At 30.5% G+C, this 24,690-nt stretch overlaps 1 protein-coding gene across 1 annotated transcript in view; it reads right to left on the bottom strand.

Annotated features, from left to right (window-relative positions):
- Positions 1-24,690, bottom strand: part of LOC145312646 (uncharacterized) — a 111,947-nt gene that overhangs the window by 78,212 nt on the left and 9,045 nt on the right. The window contains exon 2 of the mRNA XM_080151907.1: positions 16,925-16,980. Within this exon, the coding sequence (XP_080008033.1) occupies positions 16,925-16,937 (13 nt within the window). The 5' untranslated portion in view covers positions 16,938-16,980. The remainder of the gene's footprint in view (positions 1-16,924; positions 16,981-24,690) is intronic.

The raw sequence follows: 24,690 nt of genomic DNA, 5'->3' as shown, positions 1-24,690 counted from the left end.
TTATTAACAATTCCAATATCTATTTTTATTATTATTACTACGCTACTTATGGTATAACGTAGAACCACTTCATTTACAAAAAGACGGACATAAATGTGGACAGACAGACAAACAGATGGACATACAAACAAAATATTAACAAGAATAAATGATTAGGTTTTCAATTAAGAACAATTACATTTTGCGATGGATTTTCTGTGTGTTCAAAATTTTCCCAATTTTTTTTTATATTTTCACAATCTATTAGGACTTACAGACGAATTTATTACCATTAAAATGTTTGTATAAAGAACCATATCCATTCCAAATTATAACGAACAAAATTACCCCCTTTAGACTAAAATTATTGGTTAAACAGTTTGGATAATTTCAATTTGTTCTCCCTCATCAAGGGTTGATAAAAGTCCTCAAAGTATTTTGAGCCAACATGGAATAGGCTGTGGTTATAATTTACAATGTCCCCTTTGGCTTTTTCTTATAACTAGCGGTTGCTAACCTAGTTTTTATTTAAGATTTATGTTTAGAGATGGATATAATCGGCATAAATATAGCCTAAAACCATCCCGGGACCAAAGTGAAGCTTCTCTAAGGAGAAGATTTCCTTCATCTTAGTAGTTATTGAGATCATAAACTTCAGACAAAGACACCTTACAGTATATCACAAAATATATTTGAACAATTTGATTATTGTGAATAAATTGAATTTTTTGTTGGTCAAGAGAGTTGTCTTAAACCTGGTTCTTGTGTCATTTAATGAAGTGGTATCACAATAGATTTACAAGCCTTCATTTCCTCCAAAAATTAACATAACAGAATTTGGGGGAAAAAATATTTTAGTGTTAATTGAAATACGAATATATTAAAGTAATAGGATCTGTGAGTGTCTGTCTGTCTTTACTGAAGGGTCTTGGTAACCGCTGAACCGATATGTTTCTCCTTTACAGTTAGCCGCTAATTTTAGATAACTTTAGAAGGCATTATTTGGCTGGCAACTGAATTTTTAAGTAAATCATTATACAGTGAAAATAGAGAAAATTCTTAGTAAAAGAAGGAGTTATAATAATGCAGTTATAATTCAACTCCTTAAAAGTAGTCAATAACGATAGTGTAACGGATGGACTTACCGTCATAATATAGCCGTAGAAGTAGCTTTGCTACTAAAAAAGTAATAAAGCCATTAGCCTTTATGTTTTTATTTTCTCAGTTAGCCATCCAACCATCCAACAGACATAATTAATTATAGAGTAATCATAAACATCTAATATATAAATATAAATATATATATTTAGAATATCAGAAATTATATGTGATATTTTAAGTTGAGAATCTTTTAAGTTGTAGGATCGTGACCACTCTTAAGTCGTTATGGGGTGTTTTTTTTACAGTACATGGTTTTAGGCTATTTTCATTTATTCGGAGTTATAAGTTATAACCTTGCACAAGAGCCAAAATTACAGGAATCTCAAAGGATAAGACAATGGACGATAATTATATTCGTAATAGTAATAGAAAATTAATCCTTATATTAGATTAAAATCGATAAAAAGTTTTGCCACTGCCTGTTTGAACCGATCATTCAAGATTTATTAAAAGTACCCAAAGTTTTGGATGAAAGATAATGTTTGGGTACTCTAAAATATGTCTAGAATGTATGGAAATGTCCATGGTATGTTATTATTGTGGTCGGACAAATTTATTTTACCAGTTTCACTTACAAGGAGTTAATATTTAAGGCCAGAGATACGACAATGACCGATAAATTGATGTACATCCCCAATGATGATACATACAATTAACCCTTTTATAGGTCATAATTAGTGGTTGAAACGTTTGGACACTCAACTTAATGAACCAACCAATCACAATTCAATAAAATTTCCAATATTTATTAAGGCAACGCATAATTATTGTTCCATTCTTTCTTGTGAGTTAAGGTCATTGTTTTGACCTTCAAGTGAAATCAAAGGATAAGACCGGTCAATTGTTGAAAAGAGACTACCGTTACAGACAGACGAACAGACCCTAATTATAGAAAAACTTTGCTTTTAGTATAGGGGAAATAAAAATGATTAAAAATCAAAAGGCATAGAAAATGCTTTGAATTTTTCCACCAAAAATGGCCACCTCTTTTGTTTCATTTACCGGCCACTTCCTGGTTTCTATTACACTGAAAAAGATGGTTCTAAAAACTGACTGGTATCCTAAAATAACAGTAAAATGCATGATTTTTCAGCCTTGTACCTTATTGTTATATTACTAAAATGCTAAGATGTTAAAAACAGCCGTTCAATTTTTTGCTCTTATTTCCTTACGTGGTCTAAATTAATTTTAGAGCTGGAAAAATTACATTTTGAATAAAATCAGTCTTAATTTTGTTTTATTTATACACATATTTAAATTTTAAAAATAGTCCCGGGCTAACAAAACTAGAATAATCCTTATTATTTTACTTTTTATGGAAAATTGCCTAAAATATGATTTTTCAGAATGGCTCATAAACGGTTTTAATAAATTAGATATTAATTGGTTTCCAAGCTTTACTGGAAAGTGAAATTGTTGAAAAGCTTAAAGAAACGCAATACCTCGCAAAAATATTAATCTTGTACTGATACCAAAAGTAGCAATAATAGTAAAGCATTTTTTAAAAGTGATTTATTTTCATAGTATTGGCAATATTTAGACAAAGCACCCTTTTAGCCCAGCGGGGGAGCTAACATACCTTTACCCTCCCCACGAAATAAAAGGAAAGGGGGGCTGATAGTAGCTGGGGCGTTGACAGAGAAAAATAGTTGAAAATGAATTTATTTGCATAATTTCTTATGAAGGCAGAAAGAGAGAGAGGAGAGAGAGAGAGAGAGAGAGAGAGAGAGAGAGAGAGAGAGAGAGAGAGAGAGAGAGAGAGAGAGAGAGAGAGAGAGAGAGAGAGAGAGAGGAAAACCTTAGGTAGCCAATAATAGAAAAAAATTTAGATAGCTCAAAAACGTGCAATGAAGTGTAATTAAAAAAACAAAATTTCGATGAATATAAATTATAAGTGAATATTATGGAAACTCTTCAATTTAGGTTGCTAATATGAACCTCATTTACTGGTTATTTGGTTCATCCAGTATGGGATAAAGAAGATGGATGAGGAGTATTGTTATTTTAGCCTGCTGCGATTTTCACTTTATTAGAGTAACTAAAAATCGGGTGCAACATTTAAGTAATAATATTTCGATTAATTTTTCCATATTTTTTGTAACTCTAGAATAACTCTATAAAAATACTCCAACATGCCAAGTATCTTTATGTAAAAAACCTTACATACTTAAATGAATATAAGTACCATAGAAGGGTCAGGAAGCTAATTCTGCATCTATTAATATTTAAATAACTACTAGAAACCAGTATCTACTATATATGTATGTCATTAACCAAATCATGAAGGGATACCCAAAGTAGTCCTATGAGGTACTTTTACTTTATGACTGTTCTAACCCTTGCTTAATCTAAACTAATTCAAAATCAGCGTCAAAACGGCTTTATCAAGGTCCAAATGGGATTTCAGTGAAATCGTATTTAATCCTTTAAATTAATGTATTATTTATTAACTGTATTATACTGTTTTTAAAATTTAAAAATTAAGAAACCTAGCTAATCAATTAACCTTTAAAAATTATTCAAAATTGTGAAGAAAATAATTACTATTGATTTTTAATTAAGTTAAGGGTAATCAAAATACGGAAAATTAAAGTTCAAAACGGAACTTTTTTTCAATATAAATTTCCTTAAAATTCATCGACGTCATTTTCAGAGATTTTTGATACTATCTATATATACATAAAACCTTTCAATCTTTGATTTCAACATTTATATGTGTCTATGGACTATGTTTCTTTCGCCATACAATTTTCTCTACTCAATTCCAAAATAATTTAGTATGTCTTATATTCAAATACTGTTAGTAATGTAGTTTATGAATTAGATCATAAATCTTAATGGATAAGACATTTGACGATTAATTTAAATACATCTCTAATGATTTAAAACAAAATTACCTCTTCAGTAGAATGAAATACTAATTGAAAAGATTGAACTAGAGTATTGTGAACCAACTAATCAAGATTTTCAAATTATTAAAAGATTTGAAGCAAACCAATGAAAGAGCGTTTTCATTAAACTATTAGTACCAGTAAACAGTTTTCTGTCCAATGTACTCTCCATGAATCCTCGAGATTCATTAACTTACCTAAACACATTAATAATCATAATAACTAAATACTTTTATTAAAGTAACAGGATGTCTGTCTGTATATCTATTTGTCTGTACCGAAGGATCTTGCTAACCGCTGAACCATCGCCTTCACAATGTAGCTTCTCATAGAATCTGGGAAGGTTTATAACTATTTTGGGATTTGAATACCACCACCCGCCTAAGAGAAATAAAATTTTTCTTTTTAAATCAAAAATGGGGGAGGGGGGGTGGTTGATTACCACTCCTCCCCAAAAAAGAGAACCCCTTCAAAAACTTTAACAGCAGCTTATAAATTCTTCTTTCCTCCATACCGTTCAGATTTCAAATCCAAACAAAATTGCTACTAAAAAAAACAATAAAACACACACAAACAAAATCTGTAAAATTTAGAGTTGCACAAAACAAATGAAGCGAATCTCCTTGCAGGATTAGCTATCTATCTATCTACGTTCCTTGCTAGCTTTGGTTTCCAGATAGATATCTAGCTAGCTGTCTGTTTAATAGATTGATGGATAAACTTGTAAACTAATTGATTTTATGTGTTTAAATAAGTTAGATAGAAAGATAGGGATAAAGATAGATAGTAAGATAGAAAAAAAAGATAGACATAAATTAGAACGATAGATAGGTAGAAAGATAGATAGTAAGATATGTAAAAAGTTAGATCGATAGATAGGTAGAAAGATAGATAGTAAGATATGTATGTAGAAAGTTAGATAGAAAGATAAGTAGAAAGATAGATAGAACGATAGATTGGTAGAAAGATAAATAGAAAGTTATATAAATAAATACAAAGATAGATAAATTAGTAGAAAGTTAGATAGATAGGTAAAGAGATAAATAGATAGATAGAAAGATAGATAGCACTAGTTTTTTTACTGGATAGCAAGAAATTAAAAGCCTAGTGAGTGTTGATGGACATAAGAAATAACACAGTGGGAAAAAATGGTACCCAATAAACTAACTGGTACCCAAAGTTTAATTAAAATGTTTAATTATTTGGGACCTTTATTAAATTTTGATTGGATTGTACAAATTAACAGCCTTTTCAAAGAAGCATTTTAATCTATGTTTGCTAAAAAACTTTGGAGACATTAATTCAGTTTTGATGGATTGGTTCATTAAATTGAATGTTCAACCACTTAATGTATCTGCAGAAACGGTGATTTTGAGTATAATCATTGGGAATGTACATCATTTGATCGGCTGGTTAAATGACCTTTACATAGCTGTTCATTGTTTATGTTGTGTATTAGTCAAAACTCCGCAAATTTTGCACTGTTGAAACTTTTGACACAGTGGTTAATGTTTTTCGTGCAAAACTCCAATTTTCTCATGCAAAATATTGCAAACACTCACACACACACACACAAACTCACACTGAAAATACACACATAAACACACACACTTACACACAACAGTCCAAGGGAATAAACAAATTTTTGTTATTTTTGATTAAAATATAACATAGAGTAGTTTATATTCAATAAAGAATTTATAATTCATTTGACAAGCTATGCTATATCATATATGGTTTGATATTATGATAGAAAATCAGTAGACCCAAAATGTAAGAAGGTTTTTAAAGCACAAAGGCTTTTAACAAATAACTCAAATACTAATTCTAAAAGTCTTTTTGATATTCAGTTTAACAATCTATTTGTGTTTTACATTTTAGTAAACTAGCGGCTTCGCCCCTAGCCTCTAGGGGCTTTGCCCCTAGAAAAAAAATAATTTTCTGCACCAGCACCAGCAGCACCAGCTGCACCACCTGCACCTGCACCAGCAGCTGCACCAGCAGCACCAGGAGTATTTTTTGGGGGGGGGTAAATTTTCATTTTTGGGGGGGTTGGGGGTGTCCCACCCCCCAAGAAAATAGCTTAAAACCACCACAGGACCAGTAGGTATATTCCCTGAAGAGTAGAGCCCATTCGGTTCAGCGGTTACCGAGATCTTAAGCTTCAGACGGACAGACGGACAGACGGACAGACAGACGGACAGACATCGTTCTACTTTGTATTATAGATAAACCCTTTTAAAAATACTTATAACAAAAAAAACGATATCTTTCCCCTCCAATCCAAATGGATGAAAGAACTGACCATTTAATGGGGTCCATATTAGCAAGCTAAATTGACGACAAATTCTCATTATCCATGTATATACTACATCTATTCATGGTATACAGACAGAAAACACGAAATGGTCATATGTAAACAATTTTACGAGGAGCTACAAAATACAAATAAATATTAATCTTGAAATATTGGATTTAGTAAATACGTGGAGTTTATGAAAGGGGAGAAATTGTCCTCAATTTTGGTTGCTAAAATGGGGCCCCTTTATTGGTCAGTTCTTTTATCTAATAGAAAGGGAGGGTAGGGGATTAGGGTGTGGATGAAGATATCGTTATTTTTACACACTGCGTTTTTCATTCATTTAATAACATGAAAATCTGATGTAGGATCGAAGTAATAATATATCCATTAATTATAACACATTGGAAGATCATTTGTAATTACCTTCAATAATGTCCTCAGTAGGTTTTGAGCTTTTTTGGGTGAGGGCAGATTAACACAGGATAATTAATGTTAAAAAGTTTTGATATTTTGAAACACCTACATAATATGATATTCTAGGGGCATAGTAAAAACGGTTAGAGCTAAAGCATATACCATACCATAGCGTTTATACATTATGAAAAATGCTTTTAGAAGATTTTTAAAAATGTTTTATTGCCTACATAACTTTTCAGTAAAGTTTAAATCAAATTAAATTTTTATTTTACGTTCTGGGAAGGATGGAATGTTCTAGCATTCGTTAGTTTAAAAATACTGGGAATTTTTCTTATCTCTTGATAGTTTGATAAAACTACACCAAACCTTCAATTTTTTTTATTTCTAAGGAAGGGTAGTTATGTTTATCTTCATTGGGGAAGTACATTGATTGCCAATTTCTTATTTCCTAATTTCTCTATTTTGTTATAATTTTGATTCTATAAATATATATATTATTACTTAGACATTACACCAGATTTTCATGTACTCTAATAAATTGAAAAGCGGGCTAAATAACGATAACCCCCATCCCATCCCCTCCTACTGAAGCTCCTTTTTAGCAACATAAATTCCCCTATCCTAATATCCACCTATGTTCTATATCCATTCTTCTTTATTGACTACAATGCATGGACACCCCTGCCCCAGCATGTAGTAACAATAAAACAAACAAAATTCAAACTTTAATGTCCAACCTCTGCGCAAACGTAATTCTTTTTGGCCAATTTTATTGGTTTTTGGCATGTACGTACTTTTGGGGATTAATGTTAAAATAAGGATAATAAATTGAATTAGTATTCTTATATAAAAGTAACAGGATGTATGTCTGTCTATGCCTTTGTGTGTTTATACCAAAGGATCTTGCTAACCGGTGGACCGATATGGTTCTACGTTACAGTGAAGCTTCTCATAGGTCCAGAAAAGATTTAAAATTACTTTCAATGAGGGTACCTCAACCCTCCCCCACAAAAAAAACATATTTTAAAAAATCATTTTTTTGGAGGATCAACTCAGCCCCCCATAAACACTCAAATGCACCTAGAGGCCTCTACAGTGTAGCCACTTAGTGTTATAAATAAGAAATAGTAGTTGTTTCGATTTTTGCTGATTGTGTTTCCTTTTAAATATTTATCAAAACAGGATACTTTGATAGATAGATATTTGTAAATGAATTGTATAGATTGATAGATATATCATCTACTATTTATACAAATTTGCAAATACAGTGTGGATTATATTTATTTGAGGTTGCCAACTTTTAAACAAAAATACATTAAAAATGAACCTACTGCTGCAATACCAAGTAAATGACTTCAATAGCTTTATTACACTTGTCCTTAACGTTTTATAATAACGTTTTCTTATTCGATGGCTTGACTTTTATTGAATTTTGATTGGCTTGTTTATTAAGTTGAGGTTTAAACGTGTTAATCACTACAGACGGAATATCATTGGGGATGTACATCAATTTTTCAGCATTTGTCTTATCCCTTTATATCCCTGCATATTTTTGTTTGGCAACCATGTCTGTCCTCTTACAGGTATTGTTTTCCCTTCCTCTCTTTTTTCTCTTTCTCTCTCCTTTCTCTATTTCCTTCTATATCTCTTTTTTTCTCTCATTTTCTTGTTCTCTTGAGACTGCGGCAAAGTGGTAAATATTCAAGGATTTGGGGATAGGACAATCAACGATAAACTGCACTTATCTGTTACGTTTTCTTATTCGTTGGTTCAAAATCTCGTTAGGTACTTTTATTGTTTGTTATTTTGATTATTATTAGAAACTACAACTTTCACATTATACGAGTACATGATAATCTGGTGTAAGATCCAAGTAATAATAATAAGTCCATTGTAATCTAAAAAAAAATTTTTGAGTTTTTTTTACTTGAATAAACATTTCCCTCCCAGGTTCCTGTTCTTCTATACCTGGCTGCCAGCAAATTGAGTAAAAGTATGTCCTAGCAAAACTAACAAATTATACCAATTAATTTCAGGAATCTTTAGAGAGAAGACAATGGAGATAAACTTATGAAATAGGATGACAGAACAGGATTATAAAATATTTTTTTTTTATTTTCTGTATTAAAGTTTATTCTTGTTTTGCTATATGTTAAACAAATTGGTAGAAATATTAGAAATCCTTTATATTGTTAGGTTAATGGATAAAGAATACGTGGATATATTGACAGGGAAAATTTTGTCGTCAATTTAAGTTGATAATGTGGACCTCATTTATTGATCAGTTTGTTCATCCAGCAGGAGTTAAGGGGATGGGGCAGATAGGAGGTATCGTCATTTTAGCTAACCGCGAGTTAAACTTTATTGGAGTACAAGAAAATCTGGTGCACCATCCATGTAATAATATATCAATTATTTGGTTGTATGATTTATGGATAGATTTATGCTTGGCTTAAACAACAAATAGTCTAACATTACATTAAAGAAAAAGATTCAATTTATTGGGGAAGGGGGAGAATAAAACCTCCTATAAAATGGGTAAAAGCCTGCCTAGGACTAGAAAAAGCTTCTCTTAAAAGGGGGCTCTCATATTTTTTTTCGAAGTTAATAAATGTTGTTAAATATCTTAAAACGGCTGTACCAATAGCTTCTAGTTGAAAATAAAACAATATTAAAGTTTAAATAGTCCTTTTTAACAATTTAATTAAAGTATCTTAAATAAATGAATCACTTAAAATGTCCATTGATAACTTCTTATTAATGTTTTAAGCTGTCATATAACATATATAATTAACTAAACAAGTATGTATATGTTCAAAAGAAGCGCAGCGTTTAAAAAAGGGTTTAATTTGGTGTTAGAAATTCTCCCTTATTCCAAAAATAAATTGAAAATAAAAAGGGTGGTAGGGGGGTGAGTAATTTTTTTCTTAAGCCCTGTAAATAACAAACTTACGAAAATAGAATAGTGAGGTAGGGGATATTGGGATGTTTAATGTTTATTGCACTAGTCCCCAAAGTCTTCTAATAACGTTTTCTTATTTGTTGGCTTAACCACATTGAGGACTTTTGTATAATTTTGATTGGTTGGTTGACTACGTTGAGTGTCCAAACGTTTTAACACTAATTGTAATCGACAGACGGGTAATTTTGTGTATCATCATTGCGGATATACATGGATTTTTCGGCCATTATCTTATCCCTTTAAATTCCTAATGTATTGTACTTTTATAAAAAGAAAATCATTGCATAAAGACCAACAGACCTAATTATATAATAGCTTCGCTACGCTTCAATGTCAAAAAGTGTATAATTTGTGTAATTATAATAATTGAAACCCTATTTTTGTTTCATTCAGGAGTTTGAATGAACTTTTCAGAAGTCATGTAAAGGTTTAATAGTCTTTTATTAGCAAGGATAAACGTAGCTTAACTACTTTATAATTAGTTCATTAATACAAAATATTTAAAAAAATTTTACCACTGCACTGATCCGATCAAGTTTTCAGTTTAGGTAAAGTAGGTCCTAGGAAGGTTAAAGTCTTTTTATATGTTATTAATGTTCATTAGACCATCTTTAAGTTTTTAATCTATCCATATTATTATGCTTTTTCTGTCAATTTGTCTGAGCTTGTCTGTCTGTCTGTATGTCCGTCAATATAGTATTTTTTTTATTTGTTAAATTACTCATAATATTAATCTACACTACTTACTTTCCCCAGAAAATTAGCTTTGAAAAATGATGGAAGGAAGATTAAACTATCGTCCATTTTCCTTCCCCTATATCCCTGAAAACTACTGCTCATTGAAAGGATCCTTCTAATTAATAAAAATGATAAAGCGCGCTTCTCTTTTGGTGAGTGCTGAACCATTAGCTATATGAGTAGCTTTCAAAACAGCTGAATATTTTTTTTTTATTAGCGCATCTACTCTATTAGTGTGTCTGTCTGTATGTCTAATAGTCTATTCGTCTGTATATTATTACAAGTATCACAAAGAGTAAATTTCTTTATTTGTATTGTTTTTTTAATATGCCTCAAATAAATTTTGATTATAAATTTACTATATAACAGTTCGCTTACAATTACAAGACAACCAACCCTTTAACAATAGGACCATTGTTTCTAAGACTTTACCTTACATGTTAATTGAGCTACAACATCCCTAATGATTTTAACATGCGACTGCATGATAGAAGTACTATTTTTTGTAACATTGAATTATTGTAGAAACATCTTTAATATTTAATACATAAATAGTGACCATATGATAGGTGTTAAAACAAAATAACAAGATTTTTTGTTATTCTTAAACAACGACATTTTTTTTAAATATAACCCCAAGCAAAATGCAAGAAATATTACAATTATGAATGAAATTAACTGACCTTTAGTACCAAATATGTACATCTTTAAACCCATAATGTGGTCTAAATTGCTACTAATAACATATAAAAATTGGTTGATTTGTAGGAATGTTCGTGGTTGCATTTTATAATAGTAGGGATGAGTTTACAAATTTTTAATTACGTTTCAATGTTCAATATTTTAGTTAGATCGAGGAGGGATACATAGCAGGGATAAGACAATGGCCTATAAATTGATGTACATCCCCAATGATGAAACACAAAATTACTTATTCTCTAGATTACAATTAGTGGTTGAAACGTTAGGATATTCAAATCATTGCAAAAACCAATAAAATTTTAATAAAAATCTCCAAAGCATTTTAAGTCACAGAGTAAGAAAATGCCATTATAAAACTTTGGGACAAGTGTAATTTACAGTCTAGTGATCCCTCCCAATGACCTATATTTTATCTAAGAAATGAATATTTTGCTTCTTTTTCTGCCATTCAAATTAAAGTATCCTATCATATCATAATTTAAAAGATATGATAAAAATAATATTCCTAAGACAAATCTTTTTGTACTAAAAATGACTTTTTTTGATTTGTGGAAAATATCTTCAGTTGTGATATTTCTGATGCTAACTCTAAAACATACCTATAACAAAAAAGAAGGATTATAATTTTTTTCACTTTTTACAATCGCTCTTTGGAATATCAAATTGTAAGATAGATAAATAGATTACATTGGTGAGCTTTAGGGAGTTGTAGATGGTTGTCAACACCCCCTTAAATTTAAAGTCAGGGAGCCAGCCTTCCTCTTTTTTCCACCGCCTAATGGTTTCATATCCCACTGGTGAATGCCACTGAATAGATACCTGAACTTCTATCTATCTATCCATTGATATTTCCTATCCATCAATCAATTTATCCTTTTACATAAAAAAGTAAGGTTTTTTGTTTGTAGTTTAAGATTTCGCGAAATACTTAACCGTAAGATTTCTCGATTTCAGAAAAGCTTCAAATTGATGGTTTAAGGATAGGTTTGTTTTAGATTTAAATCTTTGGATTGTTTTACGCTATTTTGTTGCTTATCCTTACCCCTTCAAATACTAGGAACCTTGATGTTAGGAGCGTAGCCGCTAGTCTAGAAGTAAATCAAATCTAATATTAGATAAAGTCTCTTTATATTTAATGAAAAAAGTTTGATAGTGTTAAAAGTTCTGTATTTTTATAAACCAACCAATGAAGAGAAAAAATTCATTTAATGGCATAGAAAAGCAGGGATCTCGAGGGATAAGACATAGCAAAATTAATTGATGTATATCTCTAATGATGATAAACAAAATTATCCCTTCTGTATAGATTGATATATTGGTTAAAAAGTTCGGACTCTGCTAGGTTGAACCAACTTATAAAGTATCCAAAGATTTTAGGGGAGTGTAGAAGTGTTTTAACCGTAACAATTTACAGTCCAATGTCCCGTACCTCAAGATGTTTTTATTAAAAATAGCTATTTGAACCCTTATCTACAGTTTTGTGTGGACACTACAAAGTTTTGTACTTAGATAGATCACTCTCTTGACAACCAAAACTTTTGGCTGGGGGGAGGTGACACCCAGGGATCTCAGGGATAAGACAATGGACAATAAACTGATTTATACCACTATTTATCATGAAAAAAATCACCCATTCTGTAGAATATTATATTATTGTTGGGAAAGATTGGATACTGCGATACTGAAAAATTATGTATAGCAACATCCTGTAGATAATTTTCCACGAATATTTAAAAAAAATCATAAAATAATAAGAAAAGGCCTTTGTTAAAAAAAGCTGTTTTTAATTTTATAATTTTCAATTTAATTTTTGCAGAAATCTGTCTATAATACGATGCGATAAAACAATATTATATAACTTTGGTTGCAGGTTGTCAGCTTCTACCAATAACGAAATTAATTCGGAAATAAATCACGAAACCTATACGTGTTTTTCAGCTGTCGTTGGGGGGCAACATATCGTAAAATTGACGACCTCTCCATTTGCCCCCCAAATATTATTTTATATTTATTTCGCTTGTTGGTTATACCTTATTCCTGGCAGGTTGTACTTACAATCCAATGTCCTATCCCTCCCAGTATTTTCATATACCAGTAATGTTTTCGATTTGAATATCAATAAAAAGTAATATTGAATATATAAATCTTGTATAATATTACTTTGAATTTCAAATTAAAGAATATTATTCAAAAAGCAAGAGAGAAAAAATGAGAAAAAGAGAGAAAAAGAGAAAATGAGAAAGAGATGAAAAAGAGAGGGAGAAAAGTAAAAAAACTACGTAGATATAGCTTTTACAAGATATGTTTGTCCATCCTATAGTTTGCTTCTAGAAACTATAATTGTCTAAACTTTTCACCAATAATTTTGATCTACAGAAGGGACAATTTTGTTTATCATCATTGCAGATATTGATCAATTCATCTTCAATTGTCTTATCCCTTAAAATCCTTTTAATTTGTACATGTTTCTCATATGTAACTAAACCAAACTGACGTACTCCCTTTGCAACAAAGTTAGCTGCGCTATTAAAAAAAAGAGAGAATTTGATGGGAGGGGAGGAAAAAGGGTTAAATATAAAATCAATATTCAAACAATGTTCCCTAAAAAATTGGGTTTATGGGGGGTTTTAGCGAGAGATCTTAAGGGGGGATAGATAGTGACAAGGAATAATACTCTTCAAAACAAATTATAGCTTAGAATACAGAATTGCTATATAAAACAGTTGTCACATTTTGTGATTTATAGACAATTCTTTAAGATATCTTTACGAATTTTTTCCCAGTATGGCTTCAAAACCGATAATTGTCCGCTGGATTAAGAACGGTTCTCAGCCATACTAAAAATGCGATAAATAACTTTTGCCCTATAATACTTTTCTTAAAAATTAATATGATTCTTTTTAGAAATCTTATTAACTCTCCTAAAAAGTCCTTGAAAATATGAATGAAGGGGTAGTAAACGCTTTTTGAGGAGTGAGAGGGGGTGAGTTCTGATATAATCTTTGGTTATAACAAGATAGATATTATTATAAGTAGCGTATTAATCCAGGGAGGGAGGGAACATTAGAATGTTTATTACACTAGTCCACAAAGTTTAAGAACGTTTTCTTTTTCGTTTGCATAAAAACTTTGAGGACATTTATTAAATTTTGATTGGATGGTTTATTAAGTTGAGTGTCTATACGATTCAACTACCAATTAATTGTAATCAACGGATGAGGTAATTTTTTGTTTCATCATTGGGGATGCACAATAATTTATTAGCCACTAACTTTCCCCTTTGAATCTCTTTTTTTATTTCATGAAGTTATGATTTTTTTAATAATGCTATTCTGATAATAAAAAATATTCATTATTCTTGAATTGTCGATAAGTTAGACTAAAAGACCAACATTGTATTTTTGAATAGCTTATGAGAAAAATAAATAGATATAGAGTTGCCACGCTTATACAATTAGGGTTTAAAAATTTTATGAAATATTAAAAATCTGACATATACATACAAAGACAAAAAAAATAAAATTCAATAATCCATATACCATTACTAAATTTAATCTCCTCCCCCTCCCCCCAAAAGTTTTTTTTAAAAAGATGCTCAATTGTCCTTTTAGAACCCCTCCTCTTTGTATTTTTAGTGCGTAGTTTCTATATAGTTTTAAAAGTAATGTATGTTTCTTAGACATCGACGATTAGCAACTTTTCTTATTATGGCATTATATATACTTATATGTTTGGACATGTGTCTCCTATAAGATCTCGAAAATGGCTGTAAAATCAAATTTTAAAATAAATTTAGTAAAACTTGAAAGTAAGGTGCTTCCCTTCGAACCTATTTTTGGACCATTAAACTTAGTCTTTCCCCTCTAATAACGTTTTCTTTTTCGTTGGCTCAACAACTTTAGGAACTTTGATTGAATTTTGATTGGTTGGTTTATTAAGTTGATTGTCCAAACGTTTCAACCACTAATAATAATCTTCGGAAGGAATAAATTTGTGTAACCTCATCGAGGATAAACATCAAATTATCGGCCATTGTCTTATCCATTTAGATTCCTGGCCAAAACGTCTGATATTTATTACCACATTAAGCATTTTTGTAGATTTAACACAATTCTAATAATGGATGTTTTCATTCTTGTGCAGCTAATATTTACTCAAAATATAAGTACCCGTGATAATAATTTTGCCATCCCTCTTTACAATTTCAAATCACTTTTGACAACTTTGTAAATTTAAAATTCCCCCCTTTCATTTTATTTTAGTTTATGCTGTTGCAAGTGTTCGTACGAAAAAGAAAATATATTTTTAGAATTTTTCAAAAAAAATTATGTATCCCTAATTGTGATAATACTTATTAATCTCATAGTATTAAATTGAAAAATCATGAGATTAAAACTGTTATTGATTTCATGATTTTCATTTTAATATTTGTAAGATATTGTCTGTAATACGATGCTATAAATAATTTTTTGTTGTTGCTGTGAACCATTTCTAATCCATCGGATATTAATCGGTTTCAAAGCTATACTGGAAAAAATTACAATTATTGTAGATTAAAAACTAGCCTTCGAAAAGATTATTTTAGTTTCTACAATCAAATCAAAATTAACATTTTTTTGGCCTACGAAAAGCAGATATAGTCTATATACTTTTGAGGTCAGTTAAATTTCCAGTCCAATGTCCCCTCCATCCCTATCTGACTTTACTATATCTAAGTTACGTTTTTTGAAGGTTGCGAAAAGATTGTTAAAAAATCTGCTAAAACATAAGATAACTTTTTGTGTATTGGACTAGATATAATAGACTATGACAGCCAGGGTCCTACCACTCAACAGACAAACTATCCATCTATCTCTCTGTATGTCTGTCTATCTATCTATCTATCTAGATATAATAGACTATGACAGCCAGGGTACTAACCACTCAACAGACAAACTATCCATCTATCTATCTGTTTGTCTATCTGTCTATCTATCTATCTATCTAGATATACTAGACTATAACTAGACTATATCTATCTAGATATAATAGACTATGACAGACAGGGTCCTAACCACTAGACAGACATACTATCCATATATCTATCTGTGTGTCTATCTATCTATCTATCTATCTATGTATCTATCTATCTAGAATATATAGATACTATGACAGCCAAGGTCCTAACAACTCAACAGACAAATTATCCATCTATCTGTCTATCTCTCTGTGTATCCATCTATCTATCCACTATATTTGAATCTATCTATGTATAGAATGGTTAGCATCTTGAGGCTTGCTGTCAGAATGGAATTCCAAACTTTTTGCATGCTTTGTCAAACATTAATAATTCTCAGCAGTGGACATATACAGATATAGATATATGTAGATAGATGGATAAATAGATAGACAGATAGATATAAAAGGATTGTCTGATTTAGATATTTTTGCATGCTTTGTTAAACATTAATAATTCTCAGCAGTGGACATTTAGATAGATAAATATATATGAAGATAAATAGATAGAAAGATAGTTAGATAGATGGATACATATGTATCTTTGAATAGATAAATAGATATATCAATAGAAAGAAAGATACATAGATATAAAGAAAGTTAGTTTTTATATATGTAAATAGAATTATAGAAAGATGGATAGATATAAAAGGACTGGCTTATTTATATATTTTCAATCATTTTCAACAGTGGGTATTTATAAGTAGAAAAATGGATAAATAGATACATAAATGAATGTATAGATAGACAGGTAGATAGATGAAAATAGATTTCTACCTGTTTCTAGCATTCATATCATAATTAGGGTCTTGAAACTTTTCTTCTTTCAAATCCTAAAAAAAATTTGAATAAAACTTTTGGATATGAATTAAGCTGGGACAACTAGCACTGTTCAAACTTTTGCACCATTGATTTTAATCTATTGAAGTGGCAATAATTCTTTAAATTCTTCTCCTGGACTGACTTTAACCTAACTTAGGCTAATTTTAAAATATATTTAAGTATTTGTGGTAGATTGTCTGTAATGCGATTTTATACATGATTTCATGGCTGAGAATTAGTTCTAATCTTGTTTCAAAGCGACTTTGGAAAATGTAGTATGCTCTGCGTTAAGAAAAAAGTTTAGAAGTTAAAACGCTAAATATAGAAATACATAATAACTTTTTAACGCATTTTAATAAGAGAGCATGATTGATTATTGGCTAGATCGCTATCTTAGAGAGCTAAAAGTATTTTTAAAAGTAAATGTTATTTTTGTTCATTGGTAATACTTTCATGTAATAAAGTGAGACCCACAGCTGGCTAAAATAACGATATCCCCTCAAAACCCCATTCCCTCTCTCCTACTAGATTAACGTACCAACCAATAAATGAGGTCCGTATTAGTAACCTATATTAACGACAAATTTTCCACTGTATATCAACGTATTGAAGTCTATAGAAGTCTAAATCTGTTTGGTACAAAGAAAGACTTTTTGCGAATTTATTTCCCTTCCCTGTTAATATTTTATTTTGTGTCATAAATCATAATCTTAACCATATCTGAGCTAAGCATCGCAGCTAATTATCAGATTCTATAAAAGGTAGGAGGATAAAAAAACAGGGATCTGAAGGGATAAGACAATGGTCGATACATTGATGTACATACCAAATGGTGAAACACAAAATTACCACTTCTGTAGATTACAATTGTGGTTGAATCTTTTTAACACTCAGCTTAAAAACCAACCAATAGAAATGAAAAAAAGTCTCAATGTCAAACGAATAAGAAAAGTTATTGCAAAACTTTGGGGACATGACTGGTAATAATTAAGCAGTAGGGTTATATTTTAAAACATAATGGTAGATCCCTAATACTCTCAAATATAGCTCATAACCATCTCAATATAATTTTTGTACGTACATCTTAAAAGGTCTAAGGAAGAGGCCTTGTTTAGAAAGATTTTTTTGCTGTTTGGGCTGAATTTAAATCAAAAGTTAGGGAGGGTTTTGGTTTTGATTCTGGAAGGAACTCGTAAATTATTAATCGATATATTATTACTTGGATTTTTATGTACTCTAAAAAAATGATACTCACAGCTAGCTGAAATAACGATACCTCCCATCCACCCCTTAACCTCATCCCCTTCGGCAACTCGGGGCTAAAAAACTGGTTTTAATCTTAAAATTTTATTCATTTCTAACCAAGAATTTTTTTACACTATGGCTTCAAAACCGATTAATATCCGCTGGATTAGAACCTACACTCAGATATACTGAAAAATCAGGTATTGCATTGGCTCCTTTGGGGCTAACAATCCGGGTTTAATCAGCGTAAAAATGTAAAATTAGAATCTTATATTTCAATGGTTCATCAAAGTTTTAAAAAAATAATGGAATAAATATTATAATTTTATTAATTAAAAAAACACGTATTTAACGTCAGGAAAAAATGCAAGACACCACAATACTAAATTTATTGCCCAACTCTGCCTAAAAAGCCGAAATTAAGGCGGCACAAAAGTGAAAACTCATGGCGCTAAATAGTGGAAATTTTCTCGTAATATTTCCTAAAACTGTCCTAGGCAATTAAACATGTGGCCGCTAAGAATAATTTCGAAATATGTAAAGGTAAAATGTTCCTGGGAACGATTATCTCCAAAAAAGGCTCCAGTTTTATCTCCCTTTCTGCTAAAAAGCCATAGAGGGAGGGGACATTGGACTGTACTATAGTACCCAAAGTTTATAATCTTATTTGTTGGTTCAAAAACTTTAGGTACTAATATTGAATTATGATTGGTTGGATCAACACAGTGTCCAAACTTTTTAACCAATACTTATTAGTAAAAGAAAATGTATTACCCATTGTTTTATACATTAAGACCCTTGGAAAAAGTACTGAATCCAAATTTTGTAAATAATTCTAGACCCCCAAACAAATACTACTCATGTCTTGACCCCCTTCCTGACCTCAAGTGTAATAAAATACATTTTTTCTCTAATTTTAAAACTCACATTTGTTAGTTTTTCTCAACTTTGCCATTTTTATTTACTTCTTTACTCTATACTGCACCACTAGCATCTAGGGATTACAATTAGTGGTTGAAACGTATGGACATTCAACTTAATAAACCAACAAATCTATTAAAATTTAATAAAAGTCCCCAAAGTTGTTGAGCCAATCAATAAGAAAAAGTTATTAAGAAAATTTGGGGACTAGTGTAATAAACAGCCTAATGTCTCTCATTGACTACTCATAAAATGATTTAACATTAATAATATGACATATCATATTATCAAATTTATGTAAATTATGACTTATAATTACACAAATAACATATCACAATTGAGAGTGCGGGTATAGAGAAGCTAAAACATATACAGCAAACTCCAAAAATTACCCCTTAAAATCTAAGTAGTTTTGGCTATGCTATCATTCGGCTAAAATACAATGAAATTAAGAAACAATTACTAAAGTTACTTTATATTTAAAAATGAAATATTGAAAAAAATAATTGCTACTTTTGTGTGCTGCTTGTTTAATCCCACACCACTTATAAAGAGGTAATCATTGGTTATGACTGCCTCAATTAATGATTCTCTTATCATACAATTACACAATTTATTTGTCTATCTATCTATCTATCTATTTATCTATCTATCTATTAGTAGAAGTGTTTGTCCATTTATCTAATTATAGAAAAGCTGCGCTTTTAAAATTGATATGTCAGTAGTTTTTGATTTATGCCATTCGACATAAATAAATTTGATACTTTTGACATTGTTTATTACGTGTTAATCAATAATTATGTTAGCGAAGCTACTCTATGATCAAATTAATCCTTAATTACAACACATTTAAAACTGGAATTAATATTATGATTCTTAATTTACTATTCGTAGAAAATTGTCTATAATACGAGTCTTTACATGATTTTTAAGCATGGGTGATAACTGGTTCTAATTCTGCGGATATAAATCGGTTTCTCAGCTATACTGGAAATGGAATTATAATTTATTAAGTCTTGATAGTAATATGATTAATATGATAATTAAAAACTTTTTAATAACTTTGTTTCTATCGAAGCTACCTCATAACTAAGTTTATATTTTGTATAAATAAAATGATTTGCTAAAAATACAATACAACCAACACTTTGATTGCACGACCTTTGCTTGGAAGTTTTAACTATGAATGGTAATGAGTTGTGCTTGTTTTAAGCCAAGGCATTCTTCTTACTATAACTATTTATGCTGCGCACCTGACATAGCAGCTGTATTTTTAAACAACTTTTTTTTCTATTCATATGATTTTTTAAATAATGATTCCTAGAACAACAAATTGTAATATTATAAGCAGTGCCTCTGTATAATCTATAATTGTAAAAATGAAAGTATGTAATTTTACTGTTTTTATGAATGTTGTCATCCTTGTTAATATATTATTAAAGTTAAGGATTGATATTAAATTAAGAAACTATTCTGGCGCCTTAACCGGACATTGGTGCTTCCATAATGGATATAATATAAACGTGGATATATTGATAGGGAAATAAATTGTAGTAAATTTAGCTTCCTAATATGAACCTTATTTATTGGTCAGTTAGTTCATACAGTAGAAGGGGAGGGGATGTGGTAAAAGAGGTTGATGGAGGGTATTGTTATTTTAGCTAGCTACGAGCATCAGTCCATCAGAGTGCATAAAAATCTGGTGCAACATACAATTAACAATATATCGATTTACATTATCATTTTATCAACGTCCATTGTCATATCCTTGAAAATCCCTTTCGAATTGAAAAACATTTACATTATTTTAGCGTTATATTAGCTATGAATTATGAGGCTTATGAATATGATTGGTTGTTTTGTATGACAACTTTTGTGGTTAATTAGATCTTTTCATTGAGACATTAAAATATTATATCAGTATGCATAGGAGCTGATTAGATAGACAATGGTCAATTCTATCTATCTATCTAGCTATCTACCTATCTGTCTGTATATCTATCTATCTATCTGTCTGTCTGTCTGTCTGTCTATCTATATATCTATCAAAATATTGTATCAGCATGCTTGCTAGAAGATTAGATTGACAATGGTCTATGCTATATGTCTATCCATCTGTCTGTCTATCTGTCTATTAAAATATTATTTCAGTATGCATAATAGTTTATTATATAGACAATGGTCAATATTATCTACCTATCTATCCATGTATCTATCTTTCTATCAATCTATCTATCTATCTTTATATCTATCTATTAAAATATTATACCAGTATGGTTACTAGATGATTAGATAGACGATGGTCGATAATATCTATTATCTATCTATCTGTACATTTATTTATCTACCTTTATAAAACAATTTATCTACTTTCCTATCACCTTATCTATTTATTTATGTGTGTCTAAATAGAATATATTTTGTGTATCTCACCTCTTGATCAAAGTTATGTGTAAAGTTTGTTTAACGCGCTTGGAATTGAAATTAGACCTTAATCCCCTTTATGGCCCTTCAAATATATTTTTTATGTCCATACGATGCTGCTTTTACAAATAATACAAAGTAGCTTGATGTCTGTCCGTCCCTTAAGATCTCAGTAACCACTGAACCGATCGGATTCTACTCTTCTTACCCCCATTTTTTTGTTTGTTCACATAAAACTACTGGCAGCATCAGTAGTGCTTAATTTTGTTTTTATTATTTTTAATTACCTAATGGGGCCAAGCCCCTAGAGGCTATGGGCGAAGCCGCTAGTATTGCATAAAGTATTTTGTTTGTCCGTTAAGTTCTTGCTGACTAATGAACTGATTATGTATTCTTTTTAGGGAAGGCCTGTATGGGTCCCTGGATGACATTTTAGGTTTTTAAACTTTTTAATTCAAGTCTTGGGATGGTTTTAGGCTATTTCTTGTCCCTTTTAACTCTCCCTCCAATCCTTCAGATTTAAAATAGAAAACCATAATCTTATGGACTAAATTGATTTTTATTAACTATAAATTTAAAGATTTTGGCTATTTTTTACAGATATATATTTGTTTCCAATGAACGACAACCTTGGAATGATTTGTAAGGTTGAGAAAAATCAATATTTTTGTATTACTTATTAAAACACTTATCAGGATAGTAAATCTTTTTAAGTGTGTCTGAGGGGGGACTGTAAAAGTGTTTTTTTTTATCATAGATGTTTTTGGGGGCTAGTGGGATTTTTGGTTTTAATTCTTATTTTAAAAGTAACAGGATATGTGTTTGTCTCTACCGAAGGTATCATAGACAGATTTTTCGCGGATATTAATTAATTTTATGATTTTTATATCATTATTGGTGAAAAATTGTCTGTAATACGATGGCAAAGTACCGGTAATAATGAAGCGTATATTAATCGGTTTGGAAGTTATACAGGAAATTGATTTCAGATGCAGCTGGCAAACATTGCAAAAATATAATTTTGGCAAAAATCTTGCGAAAAAGACTTAACTAAGAAATATTTGGTATAATCATATATAATACTCCATGTCTCATTATTTACAGATACAAGAAAAAAAGAGAGAAAAAAAAGGGTTTGAGGGATTTTTTTTGTATTTATTTATGTTTCTAAATTTGGTATAAATATGGCTATATATAACCCTTGCAACTATGTGCAAGAGGGAAGTTTTATCTAAAAAACGTTTTTGCCGACTTTAAAAAATCAAATTAAAACTTTACACTGGAGGGAGGGGATACTGAACAGTAAATTTTACATTCGTTAGCTGATAAACTTTGAGTACTTTTACTTAATAATAAATTTTGGGTTCAAACTAGCAGTGTCCAAACAATGATTATCATCTACGTAAGGGAAAATTTTGTTAATACATCAGAATTATACCAGCTTACCAGGATTATATTGCTGGTGACGAAAAACTTCCTGGTTCCTGGGATTGTTACAAGGTTCCAGATTCCAGGAACCTTGTAATAATCCCCGGAACCAGGAAGCAATCTTTACCACCAATATTTCTCTAGGATCTGCACTTGACCCAAACTTTTTTTTAAGATTCAATATCCATCCTTCTGTGGGACTCGAGTGTAAATAATGGCCATAATATTTACCCATTTCAAATAAAATAAAAATGCCAGAAAGACAAAAGTTGGATTTAAATTGCATTCAAAGAAGAAATTTTTGTCAATTTATGTTTTTTCGCAAAAAACGTTTGGGTAAACAAACAGAGATGAAGATTAATAAAACAAAAGCTATAGGATATAACTTTATAAGTGGTTATAAATATTTGTCGTCAATTCAATTTAGATTGCTAATATGGTCAGTTCGTTTATCCAGTTGGAAAGGAGGAGTAGGGGTAAATGGGTTGGAGGGCAGATAAAACACGCACAATCAGTACTTCTAGACAAAGTTCACTCAACCAAAGGGTTGGTTGTCTTTTAGGTGCTACCTTACCTATTACCCCGGGTATAGGCACATAAATATCCTGGTTGTTGGACCTGACGTTGACATATAAACGGATAAAAAAATGCTTTAGAATACCAATTTAGGCAAAGGACTTGTGACTCAGCGGCCGCCAATAATTAATCTCAATATGTGTACATCAATTGCTGTCAGAAAGTGAAACTACTCAATCGCTAGATACATACGTGTGTCTGTCCGACAGTTACTTTAGATCGTTACTTCATATTTATTGTCATAAATATTTCATAAAAACTGAAAACAATTTAAAATTAAATCCCAGAGACCATTTAACTGTATACTGTAAAATTACGAGTATTGCATACCAGGTATCTTAAGGGATAAGTCAATAGCCGATAAATTGATGTACATACCCCCGAATGATGACATCAAAATTACCCAATCTGTAGATTACAATTAGTGGTTAAAAACTTTAAACGTTTGGACACTCGACTTAAGGAACCAACCAATGAAATTCAATAAGAGTCTCAAAAGTTGTCAAGCCTACGAATAAGAAAACATTATTATAAAACTTTTGAGACTAGTGTAATAAGCAGCCAATGTTCCCTTCCTTGTTGTATGAAACACACTATAATACACTTACAAACACAGAAAAAGTAAATTTACATTTCAAATAATAGGTATGCATACAATAATATTAATATATCACATTATTTAAAATAAAAATTTTTACAGAGGGGAGGTGATAGAGTAAAGATTATTTTAGCCCGATGCAAGAGTCACTTTATTAGAAAACATGAAAATCTTATGTAAGATCCAAGTAATAAAATTTCCATTAACATATACAAAGTTTTAGGAAAATCGGGCTATTAAAAAAATATGTTGGTTGTTTTAAAAGCACGTCTCAAATAGCCAGGGCATAGAAGATTTATTTTCTAAACATGGACACGACTTTTTTACTCAGGAATATTGGTATTAAAAAATGGAAAAAAATATTTGATATTAGTTTACAGCGATCACAGTTACTTTATAACTAAAACTCTAGCGAATGAAAGACTCTGTATACGAAAGAGTATGGAAGGGTACCAAACAATATAGCCTTAACTCATACAGGAACCACACTGTAAAAGAGAACCATATCGGTCCAGAGGTTAGCGAGATT

The sequence above is a fragment of the Acartia tonsa genome, chromosome 2 (assembly GCF_053477335.1).
Source record: "Acartia tonsa isolate MP-2025a chromosome 2, ASM5347733v1, whole genome shotgun sequence".
Lineage (NCBI taxonomy): Eukaryota > Metazoa > Arthropoda > Copepoda > Calanoida > Acartiidae > Acartia > Acartia tonsa.
This window is presented reverse-complemented; position numbering and strand designations above follow the sequence as displayed.